Here is a 27,775-nt window from a genome sequence, read left to right as displayed (position 1 = left end):
CGATTTTTAAAGGTGACATTTTTATTTACAGACGAAGTGAATACTGATTTTGCACAGATAAGAGAGGGACTTTGGAAACGGGTGGGGATGTGCTGATTTTAACACACACCCTCTTTTCAGTCATTGCAACCGCAGCTAACGATGATATCACCTCTCATTTAAAGAGGGTAGATATTTTTCCATTCCATTTCAAAAGTTCTCCGCCTCTAAAGACGCCCTGTGTACAAGAGACTGCAGTCCTAGTTGTGTGTGTGGACATCCTCTACTCTCTCACTCTTTCTCTCTCTTTCTCTTTCTCTCTCTCTCTCTCTCTCTCTTTAAGTGTGTGCTGGGGGAGGGAGAGACCACAAAAAAAAATCTACAGTTGCCTGGAAATGAGAGGACGCTCCAGTGAGGAAATTAATGAGTAACTCAGCGATACAACAGTGCTCGGATACACTTGCAGAGAGAATTGGCTGTTTCCAATCGCTCCAAGAACCTAAGGAACTGCAGGTAAAAACACTCTCCATTCAACCCGGGTCGGATTTTCTCCCCAACCCAACCTACCCCCCCCCCAACCTAACCCCCCCCCCCCCCCCCCAACCTACCCCCACAACCTTAATTTCGACCTGTAACAACAACCTTTCAACAGTGTGGGATTGCAATCGCGTTTTGGCATCTCCCAGCCAGTGTAACGCAGAGGTCTTTAAACTCGTTGAACAGATTTAAGGTTTGACACTACAGTGTGGAAACAAGGACCTACAGACGCTGGTTTATCTCAAGGATAGACACTGGAGTAACTCAGCGGGTCAGGCAGCATCTGTGGAGGACATGGATGGGTGGTGTTTCGGGGTCAGGACTTTTTTTGTTCTCGTTTATTACATTGTTTACTGTGCACATCGATGTTTGCATATTGTGTTGTGCTGCTGCAAGTAAGAATCTCGTTGTTCTATCTGGGACACACGACTATAAAACACTCTTTGCCTCTCTGGGTCCTTCTTCAGACTGAAACTGCGATGCTGGATGTTTAGCCGTTGTTTAGATCGGGTTATTATGGAAACTCACTCATTGTGTAAAATGTAAACCTCCCTCTGCCCAAACGTGAAATTCGAGGTGATATTATCTGTGGATATCTTCTCAGAAAACGGCTCAGGTGTGTGTGTGCGTGTGTGTGTGTGTGTATGTGTGTGTGTGTGTGTACGTGTGTGTGTGTATATTGACCAGCATCAGCCGTTCTTTTGCTTTTGATGCTTTTTATCGTTATGACTGTACGGCAAATGAAGTTCCTCGTATGTTGCAAAAAAAATTGGCTAATAAAGTATTATTGTGATTGTTTCTGAAGTTTTGAGACTTCAGTCTGAAGAAGGGTCTCGACCTGAAACGTCACCTATTCCTTTTTCTCCAGAGATGCTGCCTGACCCACTGAGATACAATAGACAATAGACAATAGGTGCAGGAGTAGGCCATTCAGCCCTTCGAGCCAGCACCGCCATTCAATGCGATCATGGCTGATCACTCTCAATCAGTACCCCGTTCCTGCCTTCTCCCCATACCCCCTCACTCCGCTATCCTTAAGAGCTCTATCCAGCTCTCTCTTGAAAGCATCCAACGAACTGGCCTCCACTGCCTTCTGAGGCAGAGAATTCCACACCTTCACCACTCTCTGACTGAAAAAGTTCTTCCTCATCTCCATTCTAAATGGCCTACCCCTTATTCTTAAACTGTGGCCCCTTGTTCTGGACTCCCCCAACATTGGGAACATGTTTCCTGCCTCTAATGTGTCCAATCCCCTAATACTCCAGCACTTTTGTGTCTACCTTCAGGGTAGACCAGCATCTGCAGTTCCTTCATCCACGTTCTTCGTCTCTATCCTATGTAGTGGAAATGTGATGGGTCGCGGGTCAGTGTGTTTAAGTTCACACAGTTTAACCTGCCCTAGATATACTCTGCTGATCAATTCATAAAAACATAGAAAATAGGTGGAGATTGACAGATCTTGATTAGTGCAGGTGTCAGGGGTTATGGGGAGAAGGCAGGAGAATGGGGTTGAGAGGGAGAGATAGATCAGCCGTGATTGAATGGCGGAGTGGACTTGATGGGCCGAATGGCCTAATTCTGCTCCTATCACTTATGAACTTGTGTGCAGAGGTACAGCTTTTGTTGCGTGCTATCCAGTCATTGGAAAGACTATACATGATTACAATCAAGCCATCCACAGTAGGTTTCAATAGTTTCCGGATTTACTTTGGATTTCCAATAACTGTAGTATTTTCACTTTGTGTCACATTAGCTTACACTGTCCCAACCTGAAACGTCACCTATCCATGTTCTCCACAGATGCTGCCTGACCCGCTGAGTTACTCCAGCATTCTGTGAAACGTCACCTATCCATGTTCTCCACAGATGCTGTCTGACCCGCTGAGTTACTCCAGCACTTTGTTTTTTTTTTGTCTAGCAGATCATGTTAGTCTTCATCAGGCTACCAAGGTGCGACATTTATTGGTATGAGATTGCACATTTATTATGTGGAATCATGATGATTCACCTTGGTACACACACCATGGTATCATTTGCTGGTTTGACCTGATTTGTTAGCTTTGCTTCAAGGTGTGTTGTGTTAATGTGCCTTGCAGAGGGGCATCGCTAATGCATTCTGTCAGTACTGTATCACAGTCAAATCAGTTATTCAACCAGAGTGTAGGAAGGAACTGCAGATGCTGGTTTACACCGAAGATAGACACAAAAAGCTGGAGTAACTCAGCGGGACAGGCAGCATCTCTGGAGAGAAGGAATGGGTGACGTTTTAGGTCTCAATGGGAAGGGAGCTGGAAATGGTGAGAGGGCAGGTAGCAGTTTGATACAGGTGAGGGGGATAATGCAAATGAATCGGACTACCCTAGCTTATGGACGGGCCGTTCAGAAACAGAGGGGAAGATGCTGTTCCTGAGTCTGGTGGTGTGTGCTTTCAAGCTACTGTACCTTCTTAGGGTCTTGGGCAGACCTGCATATCCATGTCTATCTAAAAGCCTCTTAAATGCTGCCAGCATGGTGGTGGAGGCGGATATAAGAGGCTTTTGGATGGGCACTTGGACATGCAGAGAATGAAGGGATAGGCTTATTGGCTTGGTAAAATTGTAAATTGTCCCCAGTGTGTGTAGGATAGTGTTCGTGTGTGGGGATCGCTGGTCGGCGCGGTCTCGGTGGGCCGAAGGGCTTGGAACGTTATTATGTCAGGGGTTGTGATAGAGACAGTTACGATAGTGGAGTTTAAGAAACATTTGGATAGGCAAAGGAAGACACAGAGTGCTGGAGTAACTCAGCGGGTCAGGCAGCATCTCTGGAGAACATGGCTAGGTGACGTTTCACAGAGTGCTGGAGTAACTCAGCGGGTCAGGCAGCATCTCTGGAGAACATGGCTAGGTGACGTTTCACAGAGTGCTGGAGTAACTCAGCGGGTCAGGCAGCATCTCTGGAGAACATGGCTAGGTGACGTTTCAGTTGTCGTGTTTTGCCCTGAGATATAATGGTGTTTGTTTGGGCGTGGCGGAGAGAGACTGCCACCGTGAGACTCTGTAGTGTTTAGTTTAGAGATACAGCGCACAAACAGGCCCTTCGGCCCACCGAGTCCGTGCCGACCAGCGATCCCCGCACACTAACACAATCCTACACACACTAGGGACAATTTATACATACACCAAATAAATTAACCTACATCTGTACGTCTTTGGAGTGTGGTAGAAAACCAAAGATCTCGAAGAAAACCCACGCAGGTCACAGGGAGAACGTACAAACTCCATACAGACGGCGCCCGTAGTCGGGATGGAACCTGGGTCTCTGGCGCTGTGAGGCAGCAACTCTACCGTTGTGCCACCGTGTGAGAGGGTTCTAAATTCATTGGGGTGGAACACTCTCCTAGACAGACGTAAAGCCCACCGTTTGACCTGTTTTTACAAAATAATAAATGGTCAGCTCGACATAGATGACCACATCAAACCCAAGCCTATCAGGAACAGACGAGGGCATTCGATTCAATCTGAGATACCAGCTACCAAGACAAATATGTACAGCAATTTATTCTTCCCTCGTACAATGAAAGCACGGAATAGTCTTCACCCTACTGTAGTTACTCAACCAGACGCAACTATATTTAAGGCAGCTCTTCTCCAATAAGCCCTTCCTGCTTAGACAATAGACAATAGGTGCAGGAGGAGGCCATTCGGCCCTTCGAGCCAGCACCACCATTCAATGTGATCATGGCTGATCATTCTCAATCAGTACCCCGTTCCTGCCTTCTCCCCATACCCCCTGACTCTGCTATCCTTAAGAGCTCTATCTAGCTCTCTCTTGAATGCATTCAGAGAATTGGCCTCCACTGCCTTCTGAGGCAGAGAATTCCACAGATTCACAACTTACTCTCTGACTGAAAAAGTGTTTCGTCATCTCCGTTCTAAATGGCCTACTCCTTATTCTTAAACTGTAGCCCCTTGTTCTGGACTCCCCCAACATTGGGAACATGTTTCCTGCCTCTAACGTGTCCAACCCCTTAATAATCTTATATGTTTCGATAAGATCTCCTCTCATCCTTCTAAATTCCAGTGTATACAAGCCTAGTCGCTCCAGTCTTTCAACAAATGACAGTCCATACTCCACCACCTCCAGTTTAAATTCCATTTGGAATATTTTGGAGGACCAAGAACCAAGAACAAAAGGGGCTGGCATCAACACTGGGCCCACCAAACACATCTGTACCTCTTGCCTCATGGGAGAGAGGGGAAGAGGGAGTGACCGGGGTGAGTACAGAAGTTGGGGGGCCAAGTTTAGAGGGATATGGGCCCAATGTGGGCAGGTGGGACATGTTGGTCGGCAGGAGGAGGTGGAAGGGGAAAGAGGGAGGACGGAAGATGGAGCAATGGGTGTGCATGGAGGTGGGGGAACAGCGAAACCCTACCCCTCCCCTGTATACACCTATCACTCGCCCGGGCTTTGTCCCGCCCCCACCTCTCTTCCAGCTTTCTTTCCTTCCCCCCCCCCAACCCACTACAATCAGTCTGAAGAAGGGTCCCGACCCGAAACGTCACCTATCCACGTTCTCTAGAGATGCTGCCTGACCCGCTGAGTTACTCCAGCACTTTTTTGTCTTCTTTTGTAAACCAGCATCTGCAGTTCCTTGTGTACGCATTTGAAGAGTCCTGCTTGCAAGATCTAAGAACCCCATTGATATTTTAATTTTGGGTGCCACATAGGCAGCTTTGAGCAATGCCATGAATATTTATGTTTTGTGTTGTTGTTATTTATGCTGCAACAGTTCACTGATGATATCCGTCCCTCCAGCTTCACACACACGTCACCCGTCTCATTTCAGTCATGGAGTCATGCTTAGGGTTGCCAACTTCCTCACTCCCAAATACGGGACAAAAGGTGACGTCACCGCCTCGCGCCCCACGTGACCTCACCCAGCCAGCGGCCACGCGCTCCCGCTCCACCAATGGTGGCCGTCCGGGCCGGTAGGCGGGTTGCTAGGCAACCTATAGAAGGCGAACACACTCGGCCCTGCTCCCCAAACACATTCCGTTAGCCTACACTGTCCGGGCCTACAGTGTACCCTTGGCCTACTGTGGCCCCCGGACCTGCAGCATCTGGGCCTACAGCGTCCGGGCCTAGTGTCCCCTTGGCCTATTGTGGCCCCCGGGCCTGCAGCGTCTGGGCCTACAGCGCCCCCTTTGCCTACTGTGGCCCCTGGACCTGCAGTGTCCGGGCCTAGTGTCCCCTTGGCCTACTGTGGCCCCCGGGCCTGCAGCGTCTGGGCCTACAGTGTCCCCTTGGCCTACTGTGGCCCCCGGACCTGCAGCATCTGGGCCTACAGCATCCAGGCCTACAACGCCCCCCGGGCCTAATATGGGACAAGGGCGGTCCCATACGGGACAAACCAATATAGTCCAAAATATGGGATGTCCCGGCTAATACGGGACAGTTGGCAACCACACCCACTATGCTGAATGACCAACCCATCCATGCTGAATGACCAAGATGCCACATCTAAGCTATTTGCCTGTATTTGGCCCTTTCCTATCCATTTACCTGTCCGGATATCTTTTAAATGCTGTTATCGTCCCTGCCTTCTCTGGCAGCTCGTTCCATGCACCCAGCACCATCTTAATGGAAAAAGTTGCCTCTTGTGTTCCTATTAAATCTTTCCACTTATCTAACTCACGCTTGTCTCCTTTGCACATCTGGCCTTTGTCACTTTCTCCACCCATTTGCTGATTGAATCCCCCTCCACATCTGTATCCACCCATCGCCTTTGAACAAAGAACTGCTGATGCTGGTTTGCGGAAAAAGACACAAAGTGCTGGAGTAACTCGATTTGAAGAAGGGCCCCAACTCAAAACGTCACCTATCCATGTTCTCCAGAGATGCTGCCTGACATAGAAACATAGAAAATAGGTGCAGGAGTAGGCCATTCGGCCCTTCGAGCCTGCACCGCCATTCAATATGATCATGGCTGATCATCCAGCTCAGTAACCTGTACCTGCCTTCTCTCCATACCCCCTGATCCCTTTAGCCACAAGGGCCACATCTAACTCCCTCTTAAATATAGCCAATGAACTGGCCTCAACTACCTTCTGTGGCAGAGAATTCCACAGACTCGCCACTCTCTGTGTGAAGAAATGTTTTCTCATCTCGGTCCTAAAAGACTTCCCCTTTATCCTTAAGCTGTGACCCCTGGTTCTGGACTTCCCCAACATCGGGAACAATCTTCCCGCATCTAGCCTCTCCAACCCCTTAAGAATTTTATATGTTTCAATAAGATCCCCCCTCAGTCTTCTAAATTCCCGCTGACCCACTGAGTTACTCCGGCACTCTGTGTTTTGCTCAAGGTACCAACATCTGCCCTGTCTTGTGTCTCCACTTAATTGGAAAACGATTTGTTCTTTCATCAGGCAGACAGACAGACGTTAGGCTTTCATTACAAAGGAAAGTATTTAAGTGGTGTAGGCTCCGAGCTCTTAAACGCTGTCTGTAGAAAGAGGTGGGCCCATCAAAAATAACGAACATACATAAGAATGTCAGGAATGTGTGTCTCTCCACCCACTGGACTTGTTAATTGCAACTGAAGTCAAACCTATGTTGACTCAATGTGCTGGAGTAACTCAGCGGGTCAGGCAGCATCTGTGGAGAACATGGATAGGTGACGTTTCACAGAGTGCTGGAGTAACTCAGCGGGTCAGGCAGCATCTGTGGAGAACATGGATAGGTGACGTTTCACAGAGTGCTGGAGCAACTCAGCGAGTCAGGCAACATCTCTGGAGAACATGGATAGGTGACGTTTCACAGAGTGCTGGAGTAACTCAGCGGGTCAGGCAGCATCTCTGGAGAAAAGGAATAATTGACGTTTCGGGTCGAGACCCTTCTTCAGTCTGAGAGTCAGGCAGCATCTCGGGAGAGAAGGAATGATACTGCCTGACCTGCTGAGTTACTCCAGCATTTTGTGAATAAATACATTCAATTTGTACCAGCATCTGCAGTTACTTTCTTATACCAATCTGTCTACAGTCTCGGGAGTTTTGGAAAGGCAGGTGGTTGGACAAGGGCCAGAGATGAGAAGACTAAAGGTGGGTGATAAGGACAGAGGAGCTGTGAATTGTGAAGCCAGAGGAAGGAATGTAGGTGGAAGGGGTGGGGGAGGGGGGAACCGGGTGCAAGTCCAGGTCCTCAGGCATCCGTCCATCTGCGGGAGGCGATGGTGAGGCTCGGCGTTGCCCTGCGTGGAGAGGGGGGTTTATCATCTGTGATTACGTTTGGTTGTGTGAGAGACTGGGCCTGTCCGTGACAGACAGATCCTTCCACAGGTGTGGTCTTCTCTGGTCGTTGTTCTGGGGAGCCTGTCCGTGGCTGCTGTCTTTGGCCACATTGGTGCCTGTGCCTCAGGGTCGTGAACCACATGCTGCGGTGATGTCTCACGCCTGCCTGGAGGTCCTTCCTCCACCCTCCGCAGTCCTCAGCAGCCGCTCCCCAGTTGTCAGTGTGGACACTGAAGCTTGTCATGTCCCCTTTAATTGTGTCAGTGCAGCGGAGCTTTAACAATAGACAATAGACAATAGGTGCAGGAGGAGGCCCATTCGGCCCTTCGAGCCAGCACCACCATTCAATGTGATCATGGCTGATCATTCTCAATCAGTACCCCGTTCCTGCCTTCTCCCCATACCCCCTGACTCTGCTATCCTTAAGAGCTCTATCTAGCTTTCACTTGAATGCATTCAGAGAATTGGCGTCCACTGCCTTCTGAGGCAGACAATTCCACTTGGGCCTTCCTCTTGGTCTGCGAGCATTGGCAGCCTCCCCGTAAAGCACGTGTGTGGGCGTGCGCCCATTGTCCACCCTGTGTACGTGTCCAAGCCACATCCTGGGAGTTGTTTGGCAGGACAAAGTCACCAACGAACGTGCCGAGCATCCCTGCTATCCTAGCTCTCCGTTGAATGCATTCAGAGAATTGGCCTCCACTGCCTTCTGAGGCAGAGAATTCCACAGATTTACAACTGTCTGACTGAAAAAGTTTTTCCTCATCTCAGTTCTAAATGGCCTACCCCTTATTCTTAAACTGTGACCCCTGGTTCTGGACTCCCCCAACATTGGGAACATGTTTCCTGCCTCTAACGTGTCCAACCCCTTAATAACCTTATACGCTTCGATAAGATCTCCTCTCATCCTTCTAAATTCCAGTGTATACAAGCCTAGTCGCTCATGTCTTTCAACATATGACAGTCCCGCCATTCCGGGAATTAACCTAGTAAACCTACACTGCACTCCCTCCAAGTTCTCACCATGCTATCTTTGCCTAAAATGTATACCGTTTCCTGGGCTGTTCTGGTTTGTTTATCTTTCTAATGGACCTGGGAGGATTTGGTTATAAGGTCATAAGTGATATGAGCAGAATTAGGCCATTCGGCCCATCAAGTCTACTCCACCATTCAATCACGGCTGATCTATCTCTCCCTCCTAACCCCATTCTCCTGCCTTCTCCCCATAACCCCTGACATCCGCCTTAAAAGTACCCACTGACTTGGCCCCACAGCCGTCTGTGGCAATGAATTCCACAGATTCACCACCCTCTGACTAAAGACATTTGTGAAGATTGCATACAATAGTGAACTCCTAACGTCTTTATAGACAGTGTGCTGAAAGATTACACATATTGAATTAATTTAAAGTGATTTACATACAAAGGAATCAAAAGCCACAATATTAAAAAATCAAAACAGATCATGTTTCATGTGCAGACGTGCCAGTGAATATTACACAGTAGTTGGTGGTGATTTACAGACCTGTAATCAGCCACAGTTCAGACATTCTTGTCTGGGTCTGAAGTTGTGGGTTAAAGACTCCACCAAGAGACTTTGATCCAATGATACTTTATTCTCACATGTACCTAGGTGCACGAAATGCTTTGTTTTGCCAACAGCCCGGTGAAATCCTGCAGCAGGTCCCACCTGGGCAGTACACAAACATCACCACGTTTCACGCACCGACAAATATATTTAAATAGAATCTCCCTAAGATATCTAAGAGGTTCACTTGCACCTCCTCCAACCTCAGCTACTGTATCCGCTGTTCCAGTTGTGGACACCCACTCTGGCATTCAAGAGAGAGCTAGATAGAGCTCTTAAAGATAGCGGAGTCAGGGGGTATGGGGAGAAAGCAGGAACGGGGTACTGATTGAGAATGATCAGCCATGATCACATTGAATGGCGGTGCTGGCTCGAAGGGCCGAATGGCCTACTCCTGCACCTATTGTGAATTGAGACCAAGCGCAGGCCCGGCGATCGTTTCGCTGAACACCTCTGCTCAGTCTGCCTGAACCTACCTGATCTCCCGGTGGCTCAGCACTTTAACTCCCCCGCCCATTCCCACACTGACCTTTCTGTCCTGGGCCTCCTCCACTGTCAGAGTGAGGCCCAGCACAAATTGGAGGAACAGCACCTCATATTTTGTTTGGGCAGCTTACACCCCAGCGGTATGAACATTGACTTTTCTTTCCCTTGCTTTCCCTCTCTCTCCATCCCTCCCCACTCTAGTTCTCCAACTAGTTTCACCGTGCTCCTGATTAAATGTTATTAGTTGTGTGCCTCGTTGTCACTTTCCCCTCACCTCACAATGATCCATTCTACATTTCCTTAGCAGCATACCCTTTGATTCTGTGTTTTCACACCTTTCCCTTGCATATCTTTATGTTTCCCTCCCCTGACTCTCGGTCTGAAGAAGGGTCTCGACCCTGAACGTCAGCCATTCCTTCTCTCCAGAGATGCTGCCTGTCCTGCTGAGTTACTCCAGCATTTTGTGTCTATCTTCTCTCGAAGATACCAGTTTGAAGCAAAGTATTGGTATCTCTGTTTCACCCTTTTAGGTTTAAGTTCATTATTGTCACATGTACCGAGGTACAGTGAAAGGCTTTGTTCTGCGTGTTGTCCAAATAGATCAGATAATATTATACATAAATACAATCAGGTCAAACTCAAGTACAACAGGTCGAGCAAAGGGGAAGATATAGAGTGCAGAATATAGTTCTCAGCATTGTAGCGCATCAGTTCCACAGACAAAGTCCAATGTCCGCAATGGGGTAGAGGTGAATCGGACAGTACCCCAGCTTATGGAAGGGCCGTTCAGAAGCCTGATAACAGAGGGGAAGAAGCTGTCCCTGAGTCTGGTGGTGCGCACTTTCAAGCTTCTGTACCTTCTGCCGGACGGGAGCGGGGAGAAGGAATGACGGGGGTGGGACAAGTCTTTGATCGTGTCGGCTGCTCTCCCGAGGCAGCGTGAAGTGTAGATGGAGTCAATGGTGGGGAGTGTGGTGTGTGTGATGGGCTGGGCTACATCTACAATGGTGAGGAGTGTGGTGTGTGTGTTGGGAGTTTGTAAGAGTCATTGGAGACATGGCAATTCAACAATCGAAGTCCCGGGACTAAATTCTAACATAAATGGCATGTTTCTTCACATTTGTTCTTTAACATATAACATATACCATATAACAACTACAGCATGGAAACAGGCCTGTCCGGCCCTACCAGTCCACGCCGACCATTCTCCCTGACCTAGTCTCATCTACCTGCACTCAGACCATAACCCTCCAATCCCCTCCTATCCATATACCTATCCAATTTACTCTTAAATAATAAAATCGAGCCAGCCTCCACCACTTCCACCGGAAGCCCATTCCATACAGCCACAACCCTCTGAGTAAAGAAGTTCCCCCTCATGTTACCCCTAAACCTTTGTCCCTCAATTCTGAAGCTATGTCCCCTTGTTGGAATCTTCCCCACTCTCAAAGGGAAAAGCCTACCCACGTCAACTCTGTCCGTCCCTCTCATAATTTTAAAAACCTCTATCAAGTCCCCCCTCAACCTTCTACGCTCCAAAGAATAAAGACCCAACCTGTTCAACCTCTCTCTGTAGCTTAAATGCTGAAACCCAGGCAACATTCTAGTAAATCTCCTCTGTACCCTCTCCATTTTGTCGACATCCTTCCTATAATTTGGCGACCAGAACTGCACACCATACTCCAGATTCGGCCTCACCAATGCCCTGTACAATTTCAACATTACATCCCAACTTCTATACTCGATGCTCTGATTTATAAAGGCAAGCATACCAAACGCCTTCTTCACCACCCTATCCACATGAGATTCCACCTTCAGGGAACAATGCACAGTTATTCCCAGATCCCTCTGTTCCACTGCATTCCTCAATTCCCTACCATTTACCCTGTACGTCCTATTTTGATTTGTCCTACCAAAATGCAGCACCTCACACTTATCAGCATTAAACTCCATCTGCCATCTTTCAGCCCACCCTTCCAAAAGGCCCAAGTCTCTCTGTAGACTGAAAATCTACCTCACTATCAACTACTCCACCTATCTTAGTATCATCTGCATATTTACTAATCCAATTTGCCACACCATCATCCAGATCATTAATGTAAATGACAAACAACAGTGGACCCAACACAGATCCTTGGGGCACTCCACTAGACACTGGCCTCCAACCTGACATACAATTGTCAACCGTTACCCTCTGGTATCTCCCATTCAGCCATTGTTGAATCCATCTTGCAACCTCACTATTAATACCCAACGATTTAACCTTCTTAATCAACCTTCCATGTGGAACCTTGTCAAATGCCTTACTGAAGTCCATATAGACAACATCCACAGCCTTGCCCTTATCAATTTCCCTGGTAACCTCTTCAAAAAATTCAAGAAGATTAGTCAAACATGACCTTCCAGGCACAAATCCATGTTGACTGTTTCTAATCAGGCCTTGATTATCCAAATAATTGTATATATTGTCCCTAAGTATCTTTTCCATTAATTTTCCCACCAAACGGCCCTTCCATAATGTCTCAACTGTTTACGATCAAGGTGATAAACATTTTTATTTCCACTTCCGTTGAGAATGATTCAACAAGACTCGATTACAGAGCTATCAGACCTGTTTAGATCTGACAGGTTTTCTGCACGGTGGCACGGCGGTTGAGTTGCTGCCTCACAGAACCAAAGACCCGGGTTTCATCCTGACTACGGGCGCCGTCTGTACGGAGTTTGTACGTTCTCCCCGTGACCTGCGTGGGTTTTCTCCGAGATCTTCCGTTTCCTCCCACGCTCCAAAGACGTGCAGGCTTGCAGGTTAAATGGCTGGGTAAATGTAAAAATTGTCCCTAGTGTGTGTAGGATAGTGTTAGTGTGCAGGGATCGTGGGTCGGGGCAGACTCGGTGGGCCGAAGGGCCTGTTTCCCCATTTTATCTCTAAACTGGTTCCCTCCCACACTCCAAAGACATACAGGTTTGGAGGTTAATTGGCTTGGTGTACATGTAAACAAATTGTCCCTAGTGTATGACAGTGTTGATGTGCGGTGATGGCTGGTCTGTGATGGCTGGTCTGTGCGGACTCGGTGGGCCATCAATCTCTGCGCTGTATCTCTAAACTAAACTAAACCTGATATTGTTACAGGATTTATTGGTTTATAATCCCTTCTATTTGTGTCTGTGATTAGCGGTATCAAACGATGTTCCTTTAGTCTTTTATTAACTTTCCAGTGTCATCATTTCGAGGTCGGAGTTATCGGTGCATTTTAACAATTAATTTTGTGCGTCTACTGCACTTAGGGTTGCCAACGTCCTGACTCCCAAATACGGGAGAAAGGGTGATGTCACCGCCCCGCGCCCCACGTGACCTCACCCAGTCAGCGGCCACGTGCTCCCGGCCCGGGCGGCCGCCATTGGTGGAGTGGGAGCACGTGGCCGCTGGCTGAGCGAGGTCACGTGGGGCGCGGGGCGGTGACGTCACCCTTTGTCCCGTATTTGGGAGTGAGGAAGTTGGCAACCCTACTAATACGGGACAAGGGCGGTCCCGTAAGGGGACAAACTAATTTAGCCCAAAATACGGGACGGTTGGCAACCCTGACTGCACTTTAATAACACAATCAACTTTTACTCCTGCACTCCTTTCAAATTAAAGTTCGCTGTGGTAAAGTACAGGGTTTATCACAACATCAAAGTGTCCCAAAGACTTTACGGACTGTGGAATAATTTGGATGAGTAGTCTCTGAAGGAATTTGGCACAAATTTGTACAATAACAAGGCAAAAGCAAATTTATTTCAAGAGGACTAGAATACCGGGTCAGGCAGCACCTCTGCAGAGAAGGAATGGGTGATGTTTTGGGTCGAGACCCTTCTTCAGACTATTAAACTATTAAACTGACCTGGTCACCTTCCGCTGTGCATACGTACAGTCCTAATTCTCCTTGTGCCTGTCTCTGTGACCCACACTTTCAAGCTGCCCCTCCTCACTCTTCAAGGCAAGTGTGTTTCATTGTCGTACGTACGAACAACAGAACAATGACATTCCTACTTCCAGCAGCATAACAGACCTGTACAGGCAATGATATGAGATAATTCACAATAAACAAAACAATCATTAAAATGGCACCCCCAGTACCAGTGCAAAAAAAGCCCAACAAACTCCTAATGCAACCAGATCCATAGACGTTCATAGTTGAGGTTCGTGTGTTGTGTAGTGTTCAAAAGCCTGATGGTTGTTGGGAAGAAGCTGTTCTTGAACCTGGAGGTCACGGTTTTCAGGCTCCTGTACCTTCCTCCCCATGGTAGCAGCGAGATGAGAGTGTGGCCAGGGTGGTGTGGGTCAGTGAGAGTGTGGCCAGGGTGGTGTGGGTCAGTGAGAGTGTGGCCAGGCTGGTGTGGGTCAGTGAGAGTGTGGCCAGGCTGGTGTGGGTCTCTGATGATGCTGGCTGCCTTTTTGAGGCAGCACCTCCTGTAGATCCCTTCGATGGTGGGGAGGTCAGTGTGTGATGGGCCTTCGATGGTGGGGAGGTCAGTGTGTGATGGACCAGGCAGTGTCCACCACTCTCTGTAGTCTACTTTGTTCATGGGCGTTCGAGTTGCTGAACCAGGCCCTGACGCCACCAATCATTTTTCTCTCTGCCATCTGAAGAAAGATCTCAAACCGAAACGTCACGCATTCCTTCTCCAGAGATGCTGCCTGACCCGCTGAGTTACTCCAGCACCCTGTGTCCTTGTCTGTAGTTCCTTGTTTGTAGTTCCTTGTTTGCTCGGGTACAGTATTATCTGATCTGATTAATACCACACAAACAAAAGCTTTCCACTGTATCTCGGTACATGTGACAATAATAAAACAAGACCCGTACGTCAGAAGGAAGAGTTGCTCAACAGGTTGGGCTGCTTACTGCAAGAGCTTCACGTGAGTTATCCAGAGCATCCATGTGAATTAAATTCAAGTAGTCACAAGGTGCTAGTCATCACCATCATCGGCGGTCACTGGAAGCGAGTGTGACTGTCCTCTCCATAGGGTCGGACGCCTGTGCGTGACTTTGTTTAACGTGGGGAGACTGGTGCACAGACAGCCACCACACGGTCCTTGACAGATCTGGGTCAGGATCCAGTGGCGTGGAGTCCAAGATGACCGGGGACCCTTTTCTGCCGCAGCCTTCATCCATCCGCCTTCCCAGCCGTTGTGATGCCCCACTAAAGTCAGCCATCATCCTCCCTCCGCCTGTTCCACCATTGAGGTCTCGGTTGGATCGCTCTTTGTCAGGGACCTCCCCCCCCCTTCGACCTTACCGCCATGGGTGACCCTACCAGGAGCGTAGCTCCAGACGGCATCGCTCTCAGGATCTCAGGACCACACGAGCTTCTCCACCGCGACAAGGCGACGATTCACGGAGTAACTCAGTGAGTCAAGAACCAGAGGATGTAGGTTTATGGGTCAGGCCGGAAAGATTTAACAGGAACCTGAGGGGCAACTATTTCACAAAGAGTGGTGGTGGGTGTATGGAACGAGCTGCCGGAGGAGGTAGTTGAGGACTGGGACTATCGTAATGTTGAAGAAACATTTGGACAGGTACATGGATAGGACAGGTTTAGAGGGATCTGGGCCAAACGCAGGCAGGTGGGACTAGTGTAGATGGGGCATGTTGGTCGATGTGGGCAAGTTGGGCTGAAGGGCCTGTTTCCATGCTGTCTCACACTATAGCAGCATCTCTGGAGAACATGGATAGGTGTCGTTTCGAATCGGGGCCTTTCTCTAGTCTGAAGAAGGGTCCCAACTTGAAATGTCACCTATGCATGTCCTCCAGAGATATTGACTGCCCCGGCATGGATAGGACATGTTGATCTGCACGGGGAAGATGGGCCAAAGGGCCTGTTTCAGTAGTGTGTGACTTTGAGACTCCAAGCTGACCCGTTGAGCTGAGTTTAGTTTAGAGATACAACGTGGAAACAGGCCCTTCGGCCCACCGAGTCCGCACCGACCAGCGATCCCCGCACACTAACACAATCCTTCACACACTAGCGACAATTTTTACATTTACCAAGCCAATTAACCTACAAACCTATATGTCTTTGGAGTGTGGGAGGGAACCAAAGATCTCTGAGAAAACCCACGCAGGTCACGCGGAGAACGTACAAACTCCGTACAGACAGCGCCCGTAGTCGGGATGGAACCCGGGTCTCTGGCGCTGCATTGGCTGTAAGGCGGTAACTCTACCGCTGCGCCACCATAGCGTTCCGCCTTCACTTTGTGTCTTTAGCCCCTGTAGTTCCTTGCATCTGCAGAGTGACGCATTAGTTTCTGAGCCTGATGTAGGCAGGGTGACTCTCTGAGTCAACACAGGTGTGACGATGGTCTATTGTTCTGGTTTCTCAACAAGGCTTGGTGGCTGCACCCAACAAAATCTCTTTTGTTTTGTCAAGGGAGGGAACTCGTGATGCACCACTCCTGAATTAATCAGGTCAGGAAGATATCTTTCTTCACTTTAGACCTTGGAGATACAATGCCGAAACAGACCCTTCAGTCTGTACAGGAGTCCCGACCTGAAATCCATCTTCTCCACAGATGCTGCCTGACCTGCTGAGTTACTCCAGCACTCTGTGAAACGTCACCTATCCATGTCCTCCACAGATGCTGCCTGACCTGCTGAGTTACTCCAGCACTCTGTGAAACGTCACCTATCCATGTCCTCCACAGATGCTGCCTGACCTGCTGAGTTACTCCAGCACTCTGTGAAACGTCACCTATCCATGTCCTCCACAGATGCTGCCTGACCTGCTGAGTTACTCCAGCACTCTGTGAAACGTCACCTATCCATGTCCTCCACAGATGCTGCCTGACCTGCTGAGTTACTCCAGCACTCTGTGAAACGTCACCTATCCATCTTTTCCACAGATGCTGCCTGACCCGCTGAGTTACTCCAGCACTCTGTGAAACGTCACCTATCCATGTCCTCCACAGATGCTGCCTGACCCGCTGAGTTACTCCAGCACCCTGTGTGTATCTTTGTACTGTGCAGTGTGGAATCGAATCCAATAAATGACTATGATGTTGCTTTAAATTCATTAACACAATGCTTTTGTGTAAGCCCCGATCTCTGTTTAGTATAGTTTTGTTTCGCGATAAGGCATTTGGCCTCCCAAAGTGCAACACCTCACAATTGAATTGAATTGAATTGAAGGAAAGAAACAGGCCCTTCGGCCCACCGAGTCCATGCTGACCATCGATCCCCCATTCACACTAGTTCCATGTTATCCCACTTTCTCATCCACTCCCTACACACTAGGGGACAATTTACAGAGGGGCCGATTAACCCACAAACCCGCACGTCTTAGGGATGTGGGAGGAAACCGGAGCACCCGGAGGGAACCCACGCGGTCACCGGGAGAGCGTGCAAACTCCACACAGACAGCACCCAAGGTCAGGATGGAACCCGGGTCTCCGGCGTGGTACGACAGAGGCTCTACCCACCGCGCCATTGTGCCGCGCCATTGTGGTTGAGGTTTACTCTTGCTGTTGAATATAAAAAATAAAGGAAACGTTCTCCTCTGAGCCTGGAATACCTGTTTGTGCAGGTGCTGCGGTTTATGTGGGAGATGAGATAAGCTTGTTTGTCCCATCACAAAGCCATAACTCTTCATCGATGGAAGTGGATTTCACACCAGCTGTGAATGTCTAGCTTATCTTAAAGATGCTTATCCAGGGTACTCATTAGTCACAACCCTTGCCCCCAGGGTGGAAATGGCCAGGACTAGAGGGCACAGCTTGAAGGTGAGAGGGAAGGGTTGCCAACTGTCCCGTATTAGCCGGGACATCCCGTATTGTGGGCTAAATTGGGTTTGTCCCTTACGGGACCACTCTTGTCCCGTATTAAGCCCTGGGGGAGGGGGGGGCGCGCTGTGGGCCCAGACAGTGTAGGCCCAGGCACTGTAGGCCCGGACACTGTAGGCCCGGACACTGTAGGCCCGGGGGCCGCAGTAGGCCCGGATACTGTCTTTTAAACTAAACCTAATGTAGTGTTACGGCGTCATAGCTGCAAAGAAAGCGCAGATAAAATAAAAAGTGCAAGGTGTGCAATGAGGTAGGTTGGAGGATTAGGAATGGTGCTTTGCTGGTAATTGGTGCACTCCAGGGCATTAGAACGCCTCAAAGAAAGCAACTCTTAGTTAACTGGCCGACTGAACACTGGGTGTGGTGACCTGGATTCCGGTTTTAAATCGTTTCAGCCCTAGCGGTTTGTTATGTTAGATTAAGTAGATCTGGGCTCTTGGATTGTTGAAATAATTATGGTTTATTCACCCAGAGGTGTAATTATAATATTAAGCATTTCAGGCCTAAGGTGCCAGATTGAAGGTTATGCATTTCATTGCACGATAGTCAAATAAATAACTTTGTTGAATGAAGTGTACGGTGTGTGTATGAATTTACATTCTGTGTGTGCGTGTGGATGTGTGTGTGAGTTGTCTCTACGGTTGCCAACTGTCGCGTATTAGCCGGGACATCCTGTATTCCGTGCTAAATTGGTTTGTCTCGTATGGGACCGCCCTTGTCCTGTATTAGGCCCGGACGCTGTAGGCCCGGACACTGTAGGCCCCGACAGTTTAGGTCCCGACACTAGTGTGCAGGGAGTGGATGAGAAAGTGGTCGGCGTGGACTCAGTGGACCGAAGGGCCTGTTTCCATGATGTATCTCTAAACTAGGGGTGGCACGGTGGCTCAGCGGTAGAGTTGCTGCCTCACAGCGCCAGAGACCCGGGTTCCATCCTGACCACGGGTGCTGTCTGTGCGGAGTTTGTACGTTCTCTCCGTGACCACGTCGGTTTTCTCCGGGTGCTTCGGTTTCCTCCCACACTCCAAAGACGTGCAGGTTTGCAGAATAATTGGTTGCCCTGGTGTGTGCAGGATAGTGTTAGTGTACGGTGGTCGGCACGGACTCGGTGGGCCGAATGGCCTCTTTCCAGGCTGTATCTCTAAACTAAACTAAAACTGGCAAATGATGGGCAATGAAGATTGGAAAAATTAACAGTGAAACTTCACGTAATGTTAAATGTTATAAGGTTATCCTGTCAGCAATATTTAGCTCACGGTTTCATCAAAGGTTTAGTTTAGTTTATCATTGTCACCTGTACCAAGGTATTGAAAAGGTTTTTGTCATGTGCTCTCCAGTCAGCGAAAAGACTTTGCAGGAAATCGCAGCGAATTGTGGACGCAGCCCAGACCATCACACAAATCAACCTCCCTTCCACCGACTCCATCTACACCTCACGCTGCCTCGGCAAGGCCAGCAGCCCAGACCATCGCACAAACCAACCTCCCTTCCACCGACTCCATCTACACCTCGCGCTGCCTCGGCAAGGCCAGCAGCATAATCAAGGACCAGTCTCACCCCGGCCACTCCCTCTTCTCCCCTCTCCCATCGGGCAAGAGGCACAGAAGTGTGAAAACGCACACCTCCAGATTCAGGGACAGTTTCTTCCCGGCTGTTATCAGGCAACTGAACCATCCTACCACAACCAGAGAGCAGTGCTGAACTACTATCTACCTCATTGGTGACCCTCGGACTATCCTTGATCGGACGTTGTTGGCTTTACCTTGCACTAAACGTCATTATTTTTATCCTGAATCTGTACACTGTGGACGGCTCGATTGTAACCATGTGTTGTCTTTCCGCTGACTGGTTAGCGCGCAACAAAAGCGTATTGTTTATTGTCACTGTACCTCGGTACACGTGACAATAAACTAGACTGAACTACAGTTTTCATGATTACAATCAAGCCATCCAGAGGGTGTCGACCTGAAATGTCACCCATTCCTTCTCTCCTGAGATGCTGCCTGACCCGCTTAGTTACTTCAGCATTTTGTGTCTACCTTCGATTTTAACCAGCATCTGCAGAGTAAAATTCAGCTGCTGTGTGAAAGTCTGTGCGTTGTACTAGTTGACTGGTTTTGATGTTCAGTTGGTCAATATGACCTTGTAGCTTATATGTGGGCTTTCTTTTGATGGAGAGATACCAGCTCAGCCCTGGATATTTTAACTGGTTCATCTGAAAGCATTTTGTCCAATATTGGGAAGAGGGGTATTAGGAAGGAGATGAGGAGGAATTTCTTTAGTCTGATTAAAGATCTTTATTCATAGGGTGGTGAATCTGTGGAATTCATTGCCACAGACAGCTGTGGAGGCCAAGTCATAGAAACACAGGAAACACAGAAACATAGAAAATAGGTGCAGGAGGAGGCCATTCGGCCCATCGAGCCAGCACCGCCATTCATTGTGATCATGGCTGATCATCCACAATCAGTAACCCGTGCCTGCCTTCTCCCCATATCCCTTGATTCCACTAGCCCCTAGAGCTCTATCTAACTCTCTCTTAAATCCATCCAGTGAATTGGCCTCCACTGCCCTCTGTGGCAGAGAATCCCACACATTCACAACTCTCTGGGTGAAAAAGTTTCTTCTCACCTCAGTTTTAAATGGCCTCCCCTTTATTCTAAGACTGTGTGGCCCCTGGTTCTGGACTCGCCCAACATTGGGGAAATTTTTCCTGCATCTAGCTTGTCCAGTCACTTTATAATTTTACATGTTTCTGTAAGATCCCCTCTCATTCATCTAAACTCCAGTGAATACAAGCCCAGTCTTTTCAATCTTTCCTCATATGACAGTCCCGCCATCCCGGGGATAGTCAGTGGATTATCTTTAAGACAGAGATACGTAGACAAAACCCGTTGAGTTATTCCAGCATTTGGTGTCAACCAAAAGATGGACTGACTTCAAAGTTGATTAGTACGGGTGTCAGGGGTTATGGGGAGAAGGCAGGAGAATGGGGTGAGGAGGGAGAGATAGATCAGCCATGATTGAATGGCGGAGTAGACTTGATGGGACGAATGGCCTAATTCTGCTCCAAGAGCTGATGAACATTGATTCTGTGAATACAAAGAGATATCAGGACAGCTGTCAAAAACTAAGTTATGTGAAGAGGTTTTAAAGGGGAGAGTGAGAGAGGAATCTAATGTGTTTGGGAGTGAGGAAGTTGGCAACCCTACTAATACGGGACAAGGGCGGTCCCGTACGGGACAAACTAATTTGGCCCAAAATACGGGATGTCCCGGCTAATATGGGACAGTTGGCAACACTAGTGGTGATAAAGCATTGCCCTCGAGTGTTATAGTTTCTCCTATCCTAACTCATCACCTTGTTGAGAGTAATTATCCCCTCGCTATGGTTCTCAGGGGATGTTGGGCCTGGTGGTGCGGTGTTACATCAGTTGAACCAAAGACCAGAGGGCACAGTTTTAAGGTGCGAGGGGCAACGTTTAAAGGAGATGTGCGGGACAAGTATTGTTTTACACCAAGGGGGGTGGGGGCCTGGAACGCACTGCCAGGGGTGGGGGTTGTGGCAGATACGATAGTGGTGTTTAAGAGGCTTTTAGACAGGCACTTGGATTTATTTGAGCCTTTTACATCAAGTCAAGTCAAGTTTATTTGTCACATACAAGATGTGCAGTGAAATGAAAACCTGCAGATTGTGCTAAACTACAAACAGGAGAGAAAAATTTTTTTTTGACACAAAACATAAATGAATACAGTAAATTAAACGAGTCCCTGGTGATATGAGAGTTAACAGTCCTGATGGCCTGTGGGAAGAAACTCCGTCTCATCCTCTCAGTTTTCACAGCTTGACAGCGGAGGCGTTTGCCTGACCATAGCAACTGGAACAGTCCGTTGCTGGGGTGGTAGGGGTCCCCCATAATGTTGCTGGCTCTGGATCTGCACCTCCTGATGTATAGGTCCTGCAGGGGGGCGAGTGTAGTTCCCATGGTGCGTTCAGCCGAACGCACTACTCTCCGCAGGGCCATCCTGTCCTGGGCAGAGTTGTTCCCAAACCAGATTGTGATGTTGCCGGACAAGATGCTCTCTACAGCCCCAGAGTAGAAGCACTGAAGGATCCGCAGAGACACTCTGAATTTCCTCAGCTGTCTGATATATGGTGTATGGACATGCTGCATGTTGCAGGCACATGGTTGGGACCAGTGGAGACGGGGCATTTCGGTCGCTATGGGAAAGTTTGGCTGAAGGCCCTGTTTCCAGGCTGTATGATTAAGAAGGATACCGTCCTGAAACATCGCCCATCCTTTCCCTCCAGAGAAGCTGCCTGACCCGCTGAGTTACTCCAGCACTCTGTGAAACGTCACCTATCCATGTTCTCCACAGATGCTGCCTGACCCGCTGAGTTGCATTGTGTGTCTTTCTCTGTGCTGTTCTTTGCTCTCTGCAAGGTTTCCTGAGCGGGGGAGAGAATCATCTTGTGGAAGGTCTCGCCCGCCTGCCCGCCCGCCCGCGTGTGTGTGTGTGTGTGTGCTGAGGGTTTAACTTCCACCTCTGCTTCCGTCCCCAGAACAGTGCATTCCCCTGCACGGGGCACGTCTGGAGACAGGGTCTTACCTTCGCCGCCGCTGCAGCGGCCTGAGATGCCAATGGAGAATCTGTACGCAGAGTTAAACTTTGACCGCTCTCCGAGCTCCAAGATACACAGGATGCAACGGAAGGCCAACGGGGACAGTGGCTTCAGCTCCAGGTCCAGGAACTCCGACTCGGTGAGTGTTCCCACTCGTGCCCCCTCCGACCCCCCCTCACACGGCTGCCCCACCACCCCGGGGTTAACCTGGCCAACCTACGCAGACCAAAACTGCACACAGTACTCCAGGTGTGGACTCACCAGGGCCCTGAACAACTGCAGTAGGACCTCCTTGCTCCTAAACTCTTCTGGCAAACCACGGACAAATGCCCCGATTAAAATGGAGTCATAATCACCAGCGTGATAAGGCGTGGAAACAGGCCCTTTAGCCCAACGTGCCCACGCCGACCAACATGCTGCCATCCACAGCCAAACACAAAGTGCTGGAGGAACTCAGCGGGTCAGGCAGCATCTGTGGAGGGGGTGGATGGGTGACGTTTTGGGTCAGGACACTTCTTCATAAGTCACAGGAGCCGAATTAGGTCACGAGATATCCACGCTGTATTTCTAAACTAAACTAAGCTTCAAAGTTAGACACAACGTGCTGGAGTAATTCAGCGGGTCAGGCAGCATCTCTGGAGAACATGGATAGGTGACGTTTCACAGAGTGCTGGAGTAACTCAGCGGGTCAGGCAGAATCTCTGGGGAACATGGATGGGTGACGTTTCAGGACGAGACCTTCAATGGTTGAATGGTTTCTTTATCATCACGTATACCAAGATTATTGTCATACATAGGTACGATCCACGGTTAGGTACACAATGCATAGAAACAGCTCTCTGAGTACAAGAGTCGCCAGGTTTTGGCTCCGTTTCCCAATCCAGGCTGCAGTTGGCCATAAAGGCCCGTTTGCAGCTGTCATCTCCATTCCAGTCAATAGACAATAGGTGCAGGAGGAGGCCATTTGGCCCTTCGAGCCAGCACCATCATTCAATGTGATCATGGCTGATCATTCTCAATCAGTACCCCGTTCCTGCCTTCTCCCCATACCCCCTGACTCCGCTATCCTTAAGAGCTCTATCTAGCTCTCTCTTGAATGCATTCAGAGAATTGGCCTCCACTGCCTTCTGAGGCAGAGAATTTCACAGATTCACAACTCTCTGAGTGAAAAAGTTTTTCCTCGTCTCCGTTCTAAATGGCCTACCCCTTATTCTTAAACTGTGGCCCCTGGTTCTGGACTCCCCCAACATTGGGAACATGTTTCCTGCCTCTAACGTGTCCAATTCCAGTCGTCCCGCAAACCGTCGTCCTTACGCTTACGGTGGCGCAGCGGTAGAGTTGCTGCCTCACAGCGCCAGAGACCCGGGTTCCATCCCGACTACGGGTGCTGTCTGTACGGAGTTTGTACGTTCTCCCCATGACCTGCGTGGGTTTAATCCGAGATCTTCGGTTTCCTCCCACACTCCAAAGAAGTACAGGTTAATCGGCTTGGTATCAATGTAAAAATTGACTGGTTAATTGACTGGGTAAATGTAAAAATTGCCCCTAGTGTGTGTAGGATAGTGTTAGTGTGCGGGGATCACTGGGCGGCGTGGACCCGGTGGGCCGAAGGGCCTGTTTCCGCGCTGTATTTCTCGACTAAACTTATCCGTGAACTCTCGCCCTTGTGAAGGGTGACTGACTTTGCGTGTCTAATTTTTTAGATCTTTAGATTTAGAGATACAGCGCGGAAACAGGCCCTTCGGCCCACCGGCTCCGCGCCGCCCAGCGATCCCCGCACATTAACACTATCCTACACACATTAGGGACAATTTTTAAAAACATTTGCCCAGCCAATTAACCTACGTACCTGCACGTCTTTGGAGTGTGGGAGGAAACCGAAGATCTTGGAGAAAACCCACGCAGGTCACGGGGAGAACGTACAAACTCCGTACAGACAGCACCCGTAGTCAGGATCGAACCTGAGTCTCCGACGCTGCATTCGCTGTAAGGCAGCAACTCTACCGCTGCGCCACCATGCTGCAGAACTTTGTGCGTAGTCTAACTTTGTTCGTAGTCTGACTTTGTTCGCAGTCTGATTTTGTACGTGGTCTGACTTTGTGCGTGGTCTGACTTTGTACGTGGTCTGGTTTTCGGTGCGTAGTCTAACCGTTGTGTTTTGCCCGGTGCGTGGTCTGATTTTCGGTGCGTAGTCTGACTTTGTACGTGTCTGGTTTTCGGTGCGTAGTCTAATCGTTGTGTTTTGCCCGGTGCAGGACGATGAGCTCCTCAGCTACCTGTCTCGCGAGGAGCAGGAGTGCATTCTGTTCTTCGACACCACGCTGGACTCCCTGAATGACGACTTTGAGGACAACAGCTCCATCTCCAGCGTGAAGAGCAGAGATGCTTCCTCCCCGACCAGGGCCAACTCCACCAGCGAAGAAATCATCGATTTAGTGACGACTCACCGCCTGCCTGCAAAGCCCATCCCGAGATACCTCAACATATGTCCAGGTGCGTTAAACGACCAAACTTTCCTCCGTTCCACACGTTTCACCAGCTTCAAGGCTCAATCTCTGAATTCATTCTAGCTCTTCCTCATAGTCATGGGGTCATACAGTGTGGAAACAGGCTCTTCGGCCCAACTTGCCTGTGCTGGCCCATCTACACTAGTGGGCCGAAGGGCCTGTTTCTGCGCTGTATCTCTAAACTAAACCGGGAGGAAACCCACGTGGCCACAGGGAGGTACAAACTCCTCACAGGCAGCAAACTAACTCCACGCAGAATGAAGGTAGACACAAAGTGCTGGAGTAACTCAGCGGGTCAGGCAGTATCTCTGGAGAGAAGGAATGGGTGACGTTTCGGGTCGAGACCTTCATCAATCTGAAGAAGGGTCTTGACCCAAAACATTACCCATTCCTTCTCTCTAGAGATGCTGCCTGACCCGCTGAGTTACTCCAGCATTTTGTGTCTATCTTCGATTTAAACCAGCATCTGCAGTTTTTTTCCCCACACAGATTGAACCTGGGTTATGGGTTCGAGAATCTGCAGACTGCCTCACCTTAAGCTTATATGTGATAGGAGCAGAATTAGGCCTTTCGGCCCATCGAGTGTGGTGTGTGTGATGGACTGGGCTACATCTACAATGGTGGGGAGTGTGGTGTGTGTGATGGACTGGGCTACATCTACAATGGTGGGGAGTGTGGTGTGTGTGATGGACTGGGCTCTCCGCAATGTTTTGCGCTCTTGGGCAGAGCTGTTCCCAGACCAAGCTGTGTGCAACTCGACAGTGTGCTTTCTACAGTACATCTGTGGAGGTTTGTGAGAGTCAAATGGTGAATTGCCTCAGTCTGCTCAGGAAGCCCAGGCATTGCTGCACCTTCTTGGCTGTTGTTTGTCTGGTCGGCCCTCGATACAACCTTTACGTTTTAGAGATACGGCGTAGAAACAGGCCCTTCGGCCCACTGAGTCCTGTTCACATAAGCTCTGTGGTACCCCAGTTTCCCATCCCACACACTTGGGGCATTTTACAGAAGCCAATTAAACCACAAACCTGCATCAGTTACACGAGCAGAATTAGGCCATTCGGCCCATCAGGTCTACTCCGCCATTCAATCACGGCTGATCTATCTCTCCCTCCCAACCCCATTCTCCTGCCTTCTCCCCGTAACCCCTGACACCTACACTAATCAACTTTGAAGTCAGTCCATCTTTTGGTAGACACCAAATGCTGGAATAACTCAGCGGGTCAGGACCCGAAACGTCACCCATTCCTTCTCTCCCGAGATGCTGCCTGACCCGCTGAGTTACTCCAGCATTTCGTGTCGACCTTTGATTTTGACCAGCACCTGCAGTTTTTTCCCATCTTCTAAATGGTTGCTTTGTGTTCTCTTCCTTGCAGCTGATGAAGATGGAGGAGGGTGTAAGGCGGAGGAGGTCCGTGAGCAGTGGGGGGTGGTGAAGCCCCTGGAAAGCCAGCCCCCACCGTTGCCCCCGCCGCGGGTGCCGAAACAACGTAGCTTTGAGATGGCGAGGGCTATGGAACCCGCTGTGGAGAGGGGCCGAGCGTCCAGCAGCCAGACCAAGCCGCCGGGCTCGGTGCCAACACCCATGGTCATCGCTCAGAAGATCGCAGAGGGGCGGGTGGAGAATGGCGTCCCACACCCCACGTCTCCATTGGAGCGGAAGCCCCCTCCCCAGGAGAAGCCGCCGCCCAGTGTGTCCCCTCCCCTCCAGGCCAGGGTGGTCTCGTTGAGAAACCCAAACGTCCAGAGGCTGCCGTCCAACATCAGCATCTCCGTGGCCAACAAGCACAACAACACCATCACCATGGCAGCGGTCAAGGTGCAGGATCGCAAGGCCCAGGTGCTGGCCAACCTGGGGGATGGCGGTCTCTTGGCCATCGAGTCTGAGGAGAAGCAGCTGAGAGGATCTAGCCCCAGCTCCAGACGGAACTTCTCCTTCGTGAATCCCACCCATGGGCCGGTCTCACCACCGCCACCCGTCAAACAGGCCGCGGACCAGACGGACAACAGGATGTCCAACGGCCTCAGATCGCCGGTCAGGATTGGTGGGGTGGCTCCATCCCAGCAGGTCCATGCAGTGGCCCCGACTGCTCACCATCTCCCACCTCCCGCCCATCTCCCACTTCCCGCCCATCTCCCACCCCCTCACCATCTCCCACCCCCTCACCATCTCCCACCTCCCGCCCATCTCCCACCCCCTCGCCCTCTCTCACCTCCTGCCCATCTCCCACCTCCTGCCCATCTCCCACCCCCTCACCATCTCCCACCCCCTCACCATCTCCCACCTCCCGCCCATCTCCCACCCCCTCACCCTCTCTCACCTCCTGCCCATCTCCCACCTCCTGCCCATCTCCCACCCCCTGCCCATCTCCCACCCCCCACCCGTGTGCCCAGCACCAGACCGGCCCCTCAGATGATGGACTCTCCCAAACCCCCCGCCGTGCAGCGCGCCCGCTCCTTCCAAAAGCCGTCGGGATTCCGGCCGCAGGGAATCACCGTCCAGTTCTCTGGCCGCGGGTCCACGGATGAATCCCGCAAAGAGGCGCTACGGAAGCTGGGCCTGCTGAGGATCAACGAGGCCCAGTGAATCCCCGACCCACCGACCCACCGACCCACCGACCGACTGACTACAGACACACACAATACTGGAGTAACTCAGCGGGACAGACTGGGCAGCATCTCTGGAGAGAAGGAACGGGCGACGTTTCGGGTCGAGACCCTTCCTCAGACTGACTGACTGACTGGAGATGCTTGCTTGGTCCAGGAGTTGGGATTGCAAGTCCTTCCAACCCTGTTGGGTTCCTCACAGAGATGGGTCCATGGCCACTTTCCGATTCTACCATCGGGCATTCCTGCAGGAGGCTGCATCGCTGCTCAAGAGCAGAGGACCTCAACAAGATGTGTAGCAAAACACCTGCAGATGCTGGTTTACATCGAAGGTAGACACAAGATGCTGGAGAAACTCAGCGGGTCAGGCAGCATCT

At 50.0% G+C, this 27,775-nt stretch overlaps 1 protein-coding gene across 1 annotated transcript; it reads left to right on the top strand.

The window, feature by feature from the left end:
- Positions 1-108: 108 nt before the first annotated feature.
- LOC144605057 (proline and serine-rich protein 2-like) lies at positions 109-27,775 on the top strand. Its single transcript, XM_078420102.1, has 4 exons — positions 109-492; positions 22,228-22,426; positions 24,543-24,780; positions 26,168-27,775. The coding sequence occupies exons 2-4, from the start codon at positions 22,301-22,303 to the stop codon at positions 27,376-27,378; spliced, it is 1,575 nt and encodes a 524-aa protein (XP_078276228.1). The 5' UTR covers positions 109-492; positions 22,228-22,300; the 3' UTR covers positions 27,379-27,775.

The sequence above is a fragment of the Rhinoraja longicauda genome, chromosome 23 (assembly GCF_053455715.1).
Source record: "Rhinoraja longicauda isolate Sanriku21f chromosome 23, sRhiLon1.1, whole genome shotgun sequence".
Taxonomy (NCBI): Eukaryota; Metazoa; Chordata; class Chondrichthyes; order Rajiformes; family Arhynchobatidae; genus Rhinoraja; species Rhinoraja longicauda.
Note: the sequence above shows the minus strand (reverse complement) of the source record. Positions and strands in the feature narration are given on the sequence as shown.